At 43.1% G+C, this 16,752-nt stretch overlaps 1 protein-coding gene across 3 annotated transcripts in view; it reads left to right on the top strand.

The window, feature by feature from the left end:
* Positions 1–16,752, top strand: part of rarga (retinoic acid receptor gamma a) — a 65,519-nt gene that overhangs the window by 13,303 nt on the left and 35,464 nt on the right. Inside the window, exons 2-6 of one of the 3 annotated variants that reach the window (XM_042491321.2) lie at positions 377–414; positions 1,419–1,540; positions 1,676–1,776; positions 8,101–8,166; positions 15,724–16,077. In XM_042491321.2, coding sequence (XP_042347255.1) covers positions 15,909–16,077 — 169 coding nt within the window. In that variant the 5' untranslated portion in view covers positions 377–414; positions 1,419–1,540; positions 1,676–1,776; positions 8,101–8,166; positions 15,724–15,908. Of the gene's footprint in view, positions 1–376; positions 415–1,418; positions 1,541–1,573; positions 1,777–7,904; positions 8,167–15,723; positions 16,078–16,752 lie in introns of those variants that run through there. The other 2 variants (XM_042491322.2, XM_042491320.2) reach the window with 2 other exon arrangements.

Genomic DNA, 16,752 nt, shown 5'->3' with positions numbered 1-16,752 from the left:
AACATGTATATATTTTTTTGCGTTTAAAAAAGAAAAAGTAGGTCCACTCTGTGCGCGTCAGTTCTCACTTTTTTATTGTATTCCCAATTTTAAAATGTGTTTCCGGAACGATAAGTTCTTTAATATTAAGTCGGCAACAAACTGTAGCCTGCTGTGTGACTTTGAACATGCAGGTCAACTATGTATGCAGCTTGTGAAAAGCGCCCCTCAGTGGCGATTCATGGCATTGACACATTTTCTATCTATCTGGAAAAAAATAATGTTCCTTAGAAGTCCTAACGCAATAGTACACACTTTAATGTTGATATTGCACACAAACAAGTTTTCATTCATTTCATTTGATTCATTCATGTTTTTTCTCTCCATTCATTTTCAGTTTTATGGCTCCAGCACCTCAGCTTAGCCTGAAACTGGGTGAGCAATGATTAAATCCTTTTGTCTTTGCATCTCAGTTTTTGAAGATCAAATTTTATACAGTGTTATTAAATATGATTTAGAGATCTGGAGCTGTCATTCATTTTAAAGTAATATATTGTTGCCTGAATGTCTGAGGTTATCAGAAATGACTGATTTTCTCTTAGTAGAAGACATCTTGAAATAACATCGGACTAGTAAATTCCTATTCTCTTTTTATTATCAGGTTTTAACTACAACTTTTGTTCAAATAAACTTGATGTTAGGATTTTATCACAAAGTTGTAAAAAAAAAAAAAAAAAAAATGCTTGGCGCTATTGTTTAAGCCTATTTTATCATTTTGCATCTAGGGACTTTAATGACTTGTTAGTGCACCAATATTCAGAGAGTAACTTGTTACATGTAACTAAATAACAAAAAACATAATTCTAATCAGTCACAAGAACTAAATTATGTAATTACATTATAGTTACTAATCAAAATGTTGGTGATTACAAAGGGGTTACATCTGAATATATTTTATTCAGTAAAAATCAGATATTTAGAATATAACTTTCATTCTGTTGCTTTGCATCTTTTCACTGTGCAGGAATACCTTTTTGTGGCATAGCCTATCCCCCCCCCCCAAAAAAAAATTCAGCCTTTATTAGTAAAGCAATCAAGAAGTATTCAAATGTAATTGTGACATTACTTTGATAAAGTCATTAAAATAGTCACATTGCCTATTACATTTTAAACAGGGTGAGTAGTAATCTGTAATCAAAGTAACCTTCCCAACATTGCCAATATAAATAAATCTCAATTCCCTTTCTCGTGCTTACTATTGTGAAGCACAATAAATACAAGATGATTATTTCTAAAAGAATAGGCTAATTGTGCCCAAATCAGAGAGGCAATATGATCAGATTTAGTATTTATTTACCAATCTTGACTTGCTTATTTTATCATTTCCTTACGTTATTACTTGTTTGTTTGTTTGGGTTGTCCGTCTCTGTGTGTTGTAGTCCTCCTGTGTGTCACTAGGGGGAGTCAAAGCGCCAGAAATCGTCGCGCTCGGTCGCTTCCCATCGACGCCCCTGACTCTGAGCAGCCGGGACACACAGTGACGGATTGGCAACAAACGAAGGTAATCTGACAAATGACTGAAATGATCTCTGAAGCGCGCGACCAAATGGCGTCATCTTTACAAGCCGCCGTGCTGTCGTTGTGAGGATTTCTCTGAAGACTGCCCCCCTGACTTTTTGTTTTGTCTCCCTCACAGAAAACTTTCGGCGTGCGTGCGCTCCTCATCCACTATTTATGTTTCCAACTTCGGGGTGAATGAGCTCGCGTTTGAAGCCGATGCGACTCTAGGCGAAGAAGGTAGGACTGTGTACTTTACATAAATCATCTGCTGCCGTGATTAATTGGATGTGTCTAAGGATAGCTCGAGCTGCGTCAGTCCGGGTGTGTTTACTGTATGTGTGTGTGTGTGTGTGTGTGTGTGTATGACTCGAGTACTCATCATGAGAACACGTTATGGCAGGGCACGAGATAATTACAGGCTGCTCAAACTGTTTGGGGACTGAGCAGAACAGAAGTCGTTGCCAACATACACACCTGCACTGCTTTGCCTAAGGCTTAGAAGACAGTCTTCAGCACTGTCTGTGTGTCTTTCTGTCTGTCTGTCTGTCTGTCACCCATCTCCTAACCGCCCCCTCCCTTACGCACCTTGAATATGTGCTTTATGTGAGTGATGCCAGTTAGGTGTGTGGCTAATGAGAGTTTACTCCAGGCTGAACCCCCTCCAGTTTGTTTTAGATTAGCTTCCAGGACGGTTGATTAAACTCAGGAAAGCAAAGCAAATGACTAAAGAATGCAGAACATTTTCCAGTAGTGGACTTTGTGGAATTAGCCTCATGATCACCACAGTTTTTTTTCTCCATCTGTGCAGAAAAATAGCAAAAACAGACTCTTAACACGCTAGACATATACCATATCCATATTTATATACTAACGTCTCACGCCAAAAAGCAACAGCGAATGAAAACTGAGTTTTTTTCATGTTTCCTGCTCAGTATTTAGTGCCCAACTTTCTCACAAGGGCAGTTTTATGTGCAGGGAAAGAGGCATGGAAAAGAAGACCTTTCCTTTTGAGCTCACAGATTTGCAGTAATTACAGAATCACTTCCATATGTGGCTCTCTGGCTGCCTTCTCGCTGCCCCCACCACCCCTCTCTTCCCCAGTGTTCTCTCTCTTTCCCTCTCCCCTCTTTCATTTGCATTCTCCCCTATTCCTCATTTTTTCTGCTTTTTATTTTTTTGGCTTTGCCCTCATGCACTCAGAGCACTTTTTTTTTTTATAAAACCACAGCTTAAACAAAGTTTATGATAATCAGAACATCCTGGCATTTTTGGCAGATGGCTGCACTTTTTGGTGATTCAATTAGACCACGCTTGCCAAAAAAAAAAAAAAAAAGAAGGAAAGAAGTTTGTGTGCTTCAGCGAGAGGGAGAAAAGAGACATGGACGGGCAAGGGGAAATGTTGAAGAATACGGAAATATGAAAAGGAGGAAAGCAAAAGAATGGGAGCTCAGTGAAGAATTCGAGAGGCAGGAGCGGAGCGTGAAGGAGGGAGAGGTGGAACAGAAAATGAGGCGGCGAGAGAGGGAGGGCTGGAGTAATGCTTTTTGACAGAGGTGGGTTCAAGATGGGTTCATGGTGACATCATGGCTGATTTTTGAGGAAAGTATAGACAGGAGAGCCGTTCACCTTTCATTGGACACACATGTTGGGGAATAGGCTCATGTGCTGGCACACACGCTGGTAGCTGCGTCGACAGCCTCTGAATGCACCCCAAAAATATGCACAAAGAGCACACACACACTCGTCTTTTTATTTTCTCTCCCTCTCCCCCTCTCGTTTTCCCTTCTTCTGCAGTAAAAAAGCTTTTGGCTCTCGCGCTAACTGTTCCAAGCTTTGTGCTCATTTGTTTTTGTTAGAGGAGTACATAGTGGTATATGCCCTTCGGTCCCCTAACACATACATTTCTCCTCTGCCATGAGTAAGTCATTTTCCTGTGAGTAGTATTCCTCTGTGTATGTTTTTACTTCAAGGCGGTTGGACTCTAAATGAGCGCACTTTGCCAGGCGGGATGAATGAGCTCCTTCATTTCACAGGATGTGTGTTTAAGTCTGTAACCAAGAAAGTGCAAGCAAGTGTATATTTGTGTGTTGTGCGTGTGCATGAATGTGAGTCGGGTTGTGTGTGTGTGTGTGTGTGTGTGTGTGTGTGTGTGTTCGACCCGCATCCCCTGCCTGTCTCAGTGTGGCACCAAACTTCACATGACATCAATCTGAATGTGGGGAAATAGTGATCTCATTACAGGCATCTTGTTACTGATTAAAACCTGCCGCCACAGGCACCAGCTCCCTGCGCCCCTTCTCACCTCCCCACCACCAATCCCATCAACCCTCCTCTCCCTCCTTCTACACTCCGTCTCCCTCTCCTCTTTCCCTCCCTCTTACTATTTCACACCCCTGTCTCTCACATTCCCTGTACCAAGAGCCCTCTCGCCTTCCTCCCCCTCCCTCCATCTCACTTTAACCCCTATAACCTCACTTCCTCCCTCTCTTGCTCCCTCCATCATCCCCCCTTTTTCCTCTTTCCTCTCCTCTGCCAGCGAGCCTCGGGCCTCTACTCTGCGAATGCAAATACATTGAATCTAAAGTGGAAACACACGACTGAGTACAATGTTTCCATGAATATTTCATATCTTCGTAAACACACCCAGAGACGCTGCAAAAAGGCCCCAACAATGCCTGTGTTTGCCGGATGACTTCCTGTGAGGAACTGGCCATCTTGCGTTCGACTTTTTGTCAGAGCACACAGTGCCGGGATTGATGTCAGGGCAGTGCGTTATGATGTCACAGGCTGGAGTTAATGATACGAGAACGGACGGGGGCCATAGGCCATGTTTCCAGTGGTGCCCGGAGAGAGAGATAGCACCCTGATCTGTCTTCATTATCCCCCACTCTGCAGCCTCCCAGACACAATGATCATAAATCTCTGCCTGGAGCACACTTCACTGACACTGAAACACAAACACTAGTAACCTCTGACCCTCTTGCTGCTACTGCCTACGCGTACTCACCCATGCGCACGCACACATATTCACAAGTGCAGACGTGCGTGTTGCAAGATCACACACACATGTGCAAAGCCTAAACACAGCCCCTGCTTAAACTCACTGCCATAATTTAATAAGGAGGACAGCATGCCGCGCACACTCACACACACACACACACACACACACAGACACACACACGTCTCAGTCGGGCCTGATGGCATCGCACTTAAAATTCACACTTTACAGTTCACGTCTTTCTGATGTCTGATTTAGAGTTCCTCCAGCGTCCTATTTACCTTCTTGTTTCATATTGTTTTCATATTGCTGATTTAGTACTGCTATGTAAACAGTGGAGGGATTTCTATTAGCCTGTAGTGGCCTCATAAGCAACACATAAATCAAATGTAAACGAGATAAGGATCAGCTGAAGTGCTTTTTGCAGTGTGGCTCAGATCTGTGCTTCCTGAATATAAGGTTTCCTCCAAAAGGCAACGCCGCTTATCCATTCATTCGCCCTGATTATGTACCAGCAAATCCACATCAAAAAAATGCATGAAAGAACATTTCAGTCGGCTACTGTGGACCATATGTGGCTGTAAAGATCGGAAGCGCTATAGGAATGACGAGAGCGAGGCCGGAGTACTTGTGTTTTTTATTATTATGATGGCTTGACTTTATCCTGGAGACATATTGGGGTCAGTGTATTTGGGGATAAGATCTCTGCCTGTATTAGGTCAGTTACTGTGATTTATAAACAAAATATGCAGCGGGTATATCAGCTTTTTAAATGTACAGATAGCTGTGAAGACTATAAGAAAAGTTCCACATGCTGCATTGGCTGGCAATTCTGCTTCAGACTGAGATTTGTGAGGATGTGAACTGATGTGTGGCCAATATGCCTGAAGGGCATCGCTTTAGATGAAGATTGAGAATAAGTAGTGCATGTATAAGTTGGTTATTTTGAAAATGCTTGCTGCACTTACTCAGTTTAGATATTAATTAGACTAGATTGTTTGTGTTAAAGAAGCATGCATGTCTCACGTTGACTTGTTTTCCTCAGATGGTGTAGTTTACATTTGCTCTGCTGCAGAGGTAAAAGTGCCCGTTGAGGTGCCAGTTGAGGTGTGCCCTCTCCTCCCAGTTCTGAGGTTTGAGGTGCTCGCCATAACCAAAACAACTTGAGAAACATTACATTCAGAAAAGCAGGGCACACGCCCAGGACCACAAACACATAAACACAGATCTGAAACATATGATCTCATATGGAGAGAGGGGCACGTTCAGGGGCACACCCAACTCTGTCGCTACAGCCGCTGCTGCTGCTGCTGCTGCCATCTCACACGGGAACTTCCCCGCAGCTGATGTGCCACCGCTAGTTTCGTTTTCAGAGCTGAAGTGATTTTAGTTACAGAAATCTGCAGAGGTTTTTTTTTTGTCTTGATTAAAAAAAAAATATTCCTAACTGCATAATGTTTGGCAGGATGTTGACAGATGTTGTGTATCCTAAAAATTCCAGCTTTGAATGCCAAATTCTGGTTTTCATAATCGTCTGTGAGAATCTTTTAGATGTTCTATCACTTTTCTCTGTGTCCAATACTTCCCTAATTAGTTTCACAAGGCTCCTCATACTTTCTTTAATACTAAAAACCCAGTGTGAAGGATTTCAGGGGATTTTTTGGCAGTAATGGAATATAATATGTTTTCGTTTGTGTATAATCACCTGAAACTAAGAATCGTTGTGTTTTTGTTACCTTAGAATGAACCAGTTATATCTACATCTGAGCATGTCCTTGTCTACAATTCAGTTCAATTCAAACAACTTTATTAATCCCACTAGGGGCAATTAGTTTAGAGCAGCATGTCAACAAACTACAAAACAAAGCCACACAAGAAACACACATAATTCACGCTGCTCATAGGTTGCACAATAGTGGAGATCACCACGTTGTACGACCATGTGTTTCTACAGTAGCCCAGAGCAGACAAACCAAAAACCGGTTCTAGATAGCGCCTTTTCAGGTGGGTCACCAAAGTTAAGAGCATCAGAAAAACACAGATTTTTTTTAAACTGCTTTATTAAGTATTGTTAATGATTTAAATTACCTAATTTGTCTCTTTTGGAGAGAAAGAGACCTCTACAGATAATTTAGCTCCCAGCAAAAACTCTGGATTAGAAATAAGGTTTGCACATGGGATGCATGATATTGGATTTCTTGTTGATATCCGATATACCAATATATAACAAATCATTTGGGCAATAACTGATACAGAAATCGATATAGCCACTCTTTTCCCCATTCAATTTTAGTAAACATCAAAACTCTTTTGTAGTGGAGTTAATATATCATGCATCATAATGATTGTCCACCAGCAAATGAAGACATGACATAAAGTGCTTGTCAGTGAAATATTCATTCATTCTGCAAAATAAGGAAACTCATGTTGGCAAATTCCGATAGTTGATTTTAAAGCCGATATTGGCCGATACGGATGTCGTGTCTATATTATCATGCATCCCTGGTTAACACACATTAAATTATCAGAGAAAATAAATGGGCGCACATTTACAGGTGATAGGCGAGCAGGCCACTTGTGACATGTCATAGGGCAGGAGAAACAGTGAATTTCAATGGAAAATTGCTGATTAAATCAGCAACAATGAACACTGAGGGGATTCTAACAGGAAAGATGCTGCTATCCTCACTGCTAGATGTCACTAAATCGCCCTAAATCTCGCACACTGAACCTTTAAGTCCTATCAGCAGTAGTAGCATCAGCAGTGGTAACAGATTTATTGTCATGGCTCTGGGAAGATTGTCACAGAAACATTACACGCAATAAAACACATTGCCAAACACAAATAGGAGTTACACATCAACACCTACAGGCTTTTAGTGAATAGACGGGGGGGCGGGGGGCAACAGTCAAAAGTTGATCACACCAGGAATAAAGGTGAAACTACTTAGACTTTCTCGGAAATAAACTTACTGGCCAATAAAGGATCATCTGCATCAAATCAAAACATAATACTCTGTGTTCAGGAAACATCCTCTCCGATTAAACTGTGAATTTATTGATTAAACACGAGTGATCTCAGACACGGCTCCGCATTTCGCCATGCGCAAACAGTTTGTAGGTAGTGTAGGTAAACCGACTCTTTAGCCAAGAAGATGAAGGAGAGAAAAAAGAGTCCACCCGAGAGACAAAGAGGGGAGAGAGAATTAAAAACAGAAACTTAAGCTCTCTGGGCCTTTTTCTTCCCTCCAGGCATTTTGTGGCTTGTGAAAAAATGTGCTGTATATTTGAAGTGTTGGGTCACGTGACAAAGGAAGGCTTTATGAATCAGAGAGTATAATTATTTCTTAGTGAGTGAGAGAGTGAGTGTGTGCCTGTGTTTGGGGAGTGAAAGAGTGATTTTTAAGAGGTAGAGACTGCGAGAGAGGAGGAGGAGGAGAGAGTGCAAGACGGGGAGTGAGTGAGGGAGAGAGAGAGAGGCTCACTGCTACTCTGTCTTTGCTGTCAGAAGGACTCTGATGAACGTACACACATCTATTTCTCCTTTTTTTCCCCCCGGCTAGCTCCGCTCATCAGACCTCTCCGTCAACCGCCTCATCTGTCCGTCTGCCTCATCAACACCAGAGCGGGTGAGTAAATTATACTTAAAAAGTCCAGAATCTGTAACTTTAGTCATTGTTTGTCTTCTTTCGCTCTCCCTGTAACAGACAGAGAAAGAGACTGCTTTTTTGGGGGAACGGGTCGTCAGTTTTAATTGAAGACAGAGACAGAGTGTGCAAAACACTTGAGACAATTAATCATTGTTTTCCCCGAAATCTGACCAGATTTTTCCTGTGTAAACACTAAAACGTCCTAACACACATGTTTGTTTGCATGCAGTGTTTAACTGTTTGTTTCTCTCTGCTTTAAGTAACGTGAGAGTGACACTGAGTTTATATGAAAACTTACTTGAGCATGTGTGCCGGCATGTGCCTGTGTGCACATATTTGCTTATTAGTGAGTGTTTCAAGTGTTACCCAGTGCCTGTGGAGCTCTTTATTATTAGCATATGTGTGTGTGAGTGTGTGTTAGTGTGTATATGCATGTGTTTGATGTGTATTCACCAGAGGAGTCACCAGTCCTTGACCTGTTTTTTTTTTTATAAGCAACATATGAACACTTGGAAAAGAGAAGCATTGTTTTCCACCTTTTAAACAGCGGAGGCTAATGCCTGTGGAGTAAGGTGTGTCTGAATCTCTGCACTTAGTTTACATACAAGTTTATTCATTGTGTTCCCATAGTTAGCAGCATGTCAGTTCAGATTATTTATCGATGCTGGCGTATGTGCTAGGTCAACAGGTTCCACTAGTTACAGGCGTGTGTAACACGGTGTGTTCAGTGCTGTTTGATTTGGATATCAGATGATCATGCAGCTGTATGTAGCTTTGGTTTATCACTCCAGCTGCAGTGACTGGTCAGTAGGTAAACCGCTACAGCTGGACTGCCTTGGCTTTGCACCTGCTGTCCGCTGCTTATTTCCCCGGACAGACTTGACATAAGTGTGAGGGACACTTTGATCGAAGTGAATTGAAAAAAAAAACACCCACACGGTCGAGTGAGGGATGCCTGTTTGAAGGCCAGGGATCTCTGTGGCGCCCTCCGCTGTCATCTGCTCTATCAGTTTGACTCGGTGACATCTGGAGTGGAAGAAATGGAGCTCATCTCTGAGGCAGAGTAATATCCCTCTCCTCCTCCAGAGCACCATCCGTGGGTCTTTTTTCTCTTTCGAGGACGAGCTGTCCATGCAGAGCAGCTTTTTACCTTCATGGTGCTCAGTCACAGCGTTTCGCTCGTCTTCAGTGACAGTTTGGAATCAGTTTTTATTTGTGCTCGCTCTTATGTGCTCCAGATGGGTATGTGTCATTACTCATGATCCATGTACTTGTGATCACAAGTGTGTCAGCTGTATCAAAAACATTCTCACATTTTTGTGGTTGTAAATATTTACACGTCAAGCAAATGACCAGCTTTGACATACTTTAGTCAATGATCACACACTGTTAGCAACAGTATGCTGGTAAATGAGCTGCATGTGCATGGAAATAGCTACTTTGGAACAGAGGTGTTTCTAGGATTTGGGGATGTTGGGGGCTTAGCCCGGACCTCTGTATGGGGGGTATTACCTGGGGATTTCTTTTAATAAACAAGCTCTATTTTGCTGCTTTTTTATGCAGTCTGGCACCTTAGTTATCCTTAAATCCCTTTTTCCAGAATAATTATGAATTGTGTTTTTAAAAAATATTAGTAGTTGTTAGTAAGTAGTACTGTGTAGAAACAGAATACTTTACAAATGCTATCATTAAAAGTTTATTCACTAGAGTTGGGAAAATAGTTAATAGTCTTAGCAGTGGTGGAATTTGACAAAGTACATTTATTCAAGTACAAGTATCTTATTTTTGAAACATAGATAGATAGATAGATAGATAGATAGATAGATATTATATACTCTTAGATCTCTGGCTGTTTTTAAAGCATTTGGTGCTGAAGCCTTGGATGCTAAGGCCTAACAACACCACTGCTTTGGAACAAAAGCGTCATTGAAACAGTATGATTTGTGGTAGTTTTTCAGTTAAATGTGCCTTAAATTTAGATATGTCGTGGATCACAGAGGTTAAATTTAATCTAAAATGAATAAAAACAGGAGAAACTGATTATAACAACAACAATAAACAATTTGTTTTGAATTTGTTAGGGTCATTCTCACAGAAAAACCATCAAGGTTAAAAATGTCACAAAGCTATGTAATTGTGTTTTGTGTTCACAAATCCGGTGTGTTACATGATCGTACTCCTCAGGTGTAGATAAATCTGAGGTTTTGTGGGAACCACTGACACAACAGTTGCCCCATAAATGCTCCTGTATTGCAAAATCTGCGAACAGTCCTCCATTGTGACATGACTTTGAGCAGTAAATCTGGGAGTTGTTGATACCTGTCTTTTTCTGGAATTTCTATAGCAATTAAGGCCAAGTGGTAGGGAGGGGTTAGACAGGTGGTTTTAGGGGGCTCTCCTCTACCGCACTATAATTAACAAGGAAACTATCTGCACACCATTTCCTATGTCTATTTTTGCAGGTGTGCTGCTCTGATTGTGAGGATTTACATTTTCAGGCTGCCTTGAAGCTCTCATTAAAAGATCTTTTGGCACAAAGTGAAACGTGTGTGTGAATGTGTGTTGTTCAGCATGTGTGTGTTTGGGCCTGCTTGTGTCTTGAGTGTTGCTTTGACTCCCGGGGCTAAAAGCGGCGGTGGTGAAACCCATCCATTATGCCTCTCTATACAGAGCAAGGATTGTTTTCTCCCTGAGTTGAGGGAAACACCTTCATTACTGCCTGTGTGAATCCTATAATTAAAAAACAAGACACATTAGTAGCACCAACTTTCAGATCTAGAAGAGTAGCCATCACACTGAGTGTTAACACTCTGAACTTTTTTCTCTTGCTTTATTTCCTGTCTCTCCCCTTATTTCTCAAATTTTCTTGCCATCATCTGCCTTTGCTTTTTCCTGTTGTGGCGTGTTTTCTTGTGTTGCTCGACCTGCTGCTGAAGTCCTTATGTCGAGTACTCCAAAGAGCTCTACCACATCATGGAAACAGCAAGCTGTCAGGATGACTTCATCATGTCACAAAGTGTTTTATGTCTCACTGACTTCTCACTCTTTCCATACTTCTTTCTCCACCACTGCAAGTCAACATAGCCTGACATTATGTTTAAACAAAGAGAAGAAAGAGAGAAGAAAGAAAAAAAAAGATTTGTGAATTAACGTTTGATGATTTACAGATACAAAAACAAGGATTGCATAATGACACTCCCCAGTGGCGCTCATGAAAAACAATACCTCCCTAAGTGACAAGTGATTACACAGAGGTGTTACTTTGCGTTGTTGCCGTAAGCAAATGCGTGTTTGTGCGATGCCAAAAGCAGGCATATGTCAAACAAGTTTGAGGCGAAGGAATGCCGGTCTGTTTGGAGACACTGGGCCGTCTGTCACTAGGTGTCTCTCTCAGAGCCATTAGCCAGCCACTTGTTGAAAGACTGGGAGCTGTCAGCTTTGCATCAGATAGTAGTGTTGAGGATATAGTTTTCACAGTCAAAATACTGCTGACGCCAGCAACAAGATCAGATAACGCTCCCGTGATGTTTCACTGTGAACGTTTAAATTGCTCTGTAACAGTCCACAAACAGTGGCTCTGTGTGGGCATATTAAACAATGATGATCATTTTGCTCGGGGCAGTTGGAAAAGCCAGTCTGTCAACTCAGTCAGAACACATGGGCTGTTAAATCATTGTTTAACTGCTGTGTAGTATGACTTCACCCACGACCCAAAACTTAAACATAACCCTCTCCACTTCCTTTTACAAAGTTACTCAACATAAATCACTTTGTTATGTTGACAATTGGAGGACAGAGCCTGGAAGACATGTACAGTTTTCTGTCGAAAAGAATGGACAGGAGTGGGCAAATCAGAGGTGGAAAAAGAGTGAGAGGATTCAGTGATTCTGCCAAGCTTTTCCCTGCCAGGATACTTGGTACAGTTCATTTGTCTCGAGGCTGTGAATTTACAATTCAATCCTTCCAGTAAAAAGGTTTTGACTTGCTGCTTTGCTGCCTGGACTGACTGGCACATATTTTTTGTATTTAACCCCTGCAGGAAATTTCTTAAAATTACATATTGTGGCCTTCTGGGGAGTTCTGGAAACCCAGAGAAAAAAAAAACGTGTGAACCCGCTCAAGCTCAGAAAAGCGAAACAAGTTTGAATTTGACTTCAAAAGCAAATATCCAGAAAGACAAACATACAATTATAACTCAATATAACATCACACACAACTTACTGTAAGTTTTTTTTTTCCCCTTACTGTAATAAGAAGCGTCTTCCAGTTAGCGAACCCGGGCCAGCCGTGGCACCCAGAATCCTGCGCTTATACGCCGAGTAATCACCTGTGGTTTCTTGTGCTGACTAAAAAACCCACTGCCTTTCTTGGTTGTGTGGTGCAGAGCTTCCTGAGATGCCATGATTTATTTGTTATGTTTGACTGCAGTTCTTATTGCCTGAGGGGCCTCGCTCCGTCACAACGGTTAAGGCACAATTGTTGTTTTGCTCACAGAGGATTTGATACCCTTTGTTTGACAGACATTCAATCTGTGGGAACTATTCTCTCTCTCTCTCTCTCTTTGTCTTTTCCACTCTCGCTCGATTTCTACGTCTTGCTACGTCTTTTTGTTCTCTTCAGCAAACAAGAGAATCTCTCAAAGCGTGCCTCGTCTTGTAGCGCTGTCTCCAAATTGTCTCCTTGATTGAGTTCATTTCATCTACTACACGATAAAATCAACGGATTACTTCAAGTGTAACCAAATGAGTCTGCATTAATGTGATGAACTACTGTGAGGTCTGACAAACCACTATTTACAGAAAGTAAATTTAAACTGCTACACCTCTCAGGGAATGACGGAAAGTCCCGGCAGCCGTGAACCCACTCATAGCCGGCCGTGGTGCTCCTCGGCTGCCTGCTGCCTCCTGTGTGCCCCCCAGGCTCAAGGGAAGTGGGGAGGCCCTCCATGCCCATTTGGCCCTGGCTAACAGGGGATGAGGTCACTCCAAATTCCCCTTATCCCCTTATAGCCCCAGACGGGCTGGCGAAGTGAGCCTACCACAGGACCCAACATAAAACATAAATGGCTCTGTAAAAAGCTGCTGGGCTGATGTGACTCATTAAAAAACACTGGCGCCAACTCTTTTATTAATTCATTATTGTGTTTGGGGAGAGTAAAGTTACTGGGTTCTATTTTAAAAGGCTGCGTCTCTCTCTCTCTCTCTCTCTTTGGTTCTTCATCAGTTTCTTTCGTGACATATATGTGTGAACGTACAGTGCGGTTTATTGTGCTGAGGTAGGATTTTCCGCCTGCGTCTGTTGGCTCGAAGCTCATTTGAGGCTTAATTTTTTTGGATTAACATCCAGTTGTTTTCATTTACAAAAACTTAAACACAATCCCACTCTCTGTCGTGATCCCTCTTTTTCTCACACATCTTCCTTTTTCTCTCTTCTCCCAGCACTCACAGACAGATTGTGCTGCCTTTATGGGGCCTGGTTTGAGTTCATGAGGCAGATACCCAAACGGGCCAAATGCGGGCCAAGTACATACTCATAACACACGCGCGCACGCACACACTCATTACGAGCCTGTGCGTTGCTGGCAGTTTTGTTTTTCCAGTCTGTACCTCTTCTCCCATTAGGCCCACTGTGAAATCTTTAGTGATGTTTTTGTGTGTTAGCCACACAGTGGAACCGCTGCACAGGGTCATGGTACAAGTTGTATAAGCAGTAGATGGATGGAAATGGGGAGCGGGTGGAGGAGGCGGGGGAGGGATTGGGTATAAGGACATGATTATAGAGTGGAGATGCGGGGTGGGTCAGAGAAGGGGAAAAAATCAGAAGTAGTTTAGATGAGGGACGGACAGAAAAAAAGGGAGAGAAAGAAATAAAGAAAGAAAAAGAAAGATGGCAGCACGGCTGTGTTGGCAGGATGGGGGTGGGTGCCTATCGGCGGCTGCTCCTTCCTGAAACGTGGCCACCCGAGCCTGCCTGGGCCCTGGATGCACATGTGGAACAGTTTACTGTAATGGAACTCTAAATTAGTGGTGGTTTGAAGCTGCCTGCAGCAGTAGGGTGTAATTAACTGGCTCTGTTGAAAGAGAAAGAGCCAGAAAGAGAGGCAGGGAGGGAGCCAGAGCCCTGGAAAAGGCGAGGGGTGAGAGGTGTGTGCGTGTGTGTGTGTGTGTGCGTGCATGCATGTGTGTGTTAGTGGGTGCTCTCACACATGTGTAGAGGCTTTTTTTTTCTTGATTGCATGTGTATGTGTGGCGCATATGTGTGCGTCTTGAAAAGCTCTCCGTCTTTTTCCCGGGCACGGCGCCACCTCGTAGTGCCCCCCAGTGCCCAGACCCTGTCACTGTTCCCTCTGTGCGTTTTCTCTCAGTTCAGCAGTTCACCGGTTCAGCCTTAGATCTTTTTTCCGCCCCCCTTTCCTCATTTCTTTGTTTATACCGAATTCATTACCAAGATTTTTTCCCTGTCTTTTCTCCCGGATTCACAAGCCACAGCAGTTCCAAATTCCTTGGCTCTGCTCTTTTTCAAAGCCACATTTTAAAAAACAAGCTGATCACACCACCCACTCATGAAATCACGCTAGGGAAGCGAAAGTCAGAAAGAAAACATGAAAAAGAAAATGGGAGGCTTTGCCGGGGTTTTTTCCCCCCCTCGCTCTTGTATTAACAGTCAACAGTGGGGCATAACTGCAGCCTTGTCCACACTTGAGCCTGACTTGTCTGTGCCTACTGTGTGGAGTCACAGTGACGAGCGGGCTGTGGGAGGTTAGAGCCAAAATGACTCTGTGGGATGGGAGCCTGACCTCAAGAGAAGATAGTTGGAAGTGACAGCAGCAGTTAGCAATCAGTGGATCTCATTTTCCCTACCCTCTACCCCCATTGACCCCCCTCCACCCTCCCTCCCTTCTTCATGGACCCCGTGTCTGGGCCTCTGGTCCTGGGGGAAAGAGGCAGAGAGGCAGGCTGCTGTGCTAGGCTGGCAGCAGGAACAGAGGAGCTCTTTATAGTAGAGTTCTGGTGATTTAAATCATATGGCATAGCCTGGAATCACTGTAGAAGTCTGGAAGCTCTTCAAAACTGCAAGAACAAGAGCTCTCTCTCTTTTTCTCTCTCTCTTTTCCCCCCTCCCTCCCGCTCTTCCCTGTTATAACTTTTTCCAAACTTCTTTCTTATTTTCTTTTCCCCTCGCCCAGTCCCAGTTTTTCTGGCTTTTCCTCTCGCAGCTCACTCATTCTTTTTCTCTCACGTCTTTATCTGTTTTGGTTCTCGCCGTCCTTCCTCACTTCCTCTTTCCTTCCCATTCTCTCATACCTGTTGGTATGAAGTGTGCACATCCTTCTTACATTAGAGCGCTGGATAAACTATTCTCCATCCCAGATTGTAGCTGGATCTCAGAGTTGACTTGAGGTGAATTGTGTTTGTGCGAAACTCAAGACAAACCGCTGATTGTAACGTCATGTTCAAGCCAACCACAAAACACTCACGTTTTATGCGGTGAATTTATCAGTTAGAATAACAAATCTCTCTGCCTTCTCTTCCTCAGAAATTGGATGACCCCTCTAAAGTGGAGCCACTAAAACCAGAAGCCTCTTCGTCACTCATTCATTCCCCACATCCTGAGAGTCTTCAAAAGGACACGGATTTCGACTTTTCCGGGGATTTCCAGGTGTCGTGAGAGCCACTACTTTCACCCAGCGGCCTGCTGCGGACCCCTGGGTGTGCTCTATCATGGCTACCAACAGGGAACAGCAGGTGGGTCACATGACCAGCTTCCCGCCTGCTGTCTACCCCTTCGCCTTCAACTCCATGAGAAGCCACTCCCCCTTTGACCTGCTGGCCAACAGCAGCCTGTTTGGGAGATTCGGTGCTGACCTGCCCAAAGAGATGGCTGCTCTCTGTAAGTCATTTTCATCACAGTGTGCGTGTTTGACTCTTTCCTCCCTCTTACGTATCATTTTCCATTTCAGCTCTCGCTACATATATAGTCTATACCTTAATTTTAGTCGAGTCACATTATACAATTTGGAAGAGGAAAATACGGCTATTTAAATTGCACTTCATTATGTGTAATTTTGTGGAAATGGAAAACCTTAAGGTCTGTTTGTGATATAGGATGAGTGGTATAAAGAAAAAAAATCCCCCGAAGAAACCATGAAGAAAAAGTCCACTTTCATCAATACAGTGATTACTCTGCTGCTGTGGTTTCCGTATAGATGCTTGTAGATGGTGTGGTTGTGACCACAAACTCTGGCTCTGGCTTTACTGGTGTGTGTGTGTGTGTGTGTGAGTCTCTGTGTGTGTGTGTGTGTGTGTGTGTGTGTGTGAGTCTCTGTGTGTGTGTGTGTGTGTGTTTGCGCGCGCGCACACGTGCGTGCGTGTGTGTATGTGTGCGCGTGTGTGGACCTCTCACAGAGCTTTTGTGAGGCAGACAACCCACAAGTCTGCAATTAGAGACAAAACAACATTCTTTCAGTGTGAGGTGATGAGTTCTCTGAGCATCAACAAATATTTGAAAATGAACACAATTGCAATTCAAAGACTTTTCCAACTGTTTGCTCAGAATGACCACACA

The sequence above is a fragment of the Plectropomus leopardus genome, chromosome 9 (genome assembly GCF_026936395.1).
Source record: "Plectropomus leopardus strain MGB_pleo_1.0 chromosome 9, ASM2693639v1, whole genome shotgun sequence".
Taxonomy (NCBI): domain Eukaryota; kingdom Metazoa; phylum Chordata; class Actinopteri; order Perciformes; family Serranidae; genus Plectropomus; species Plectropomus leopardus.
The sequence above is the reverse complement of the archived record's forward strand: the minus strand, read 5'-3'. Positions and strand labels throughout refer to the sequence as shown.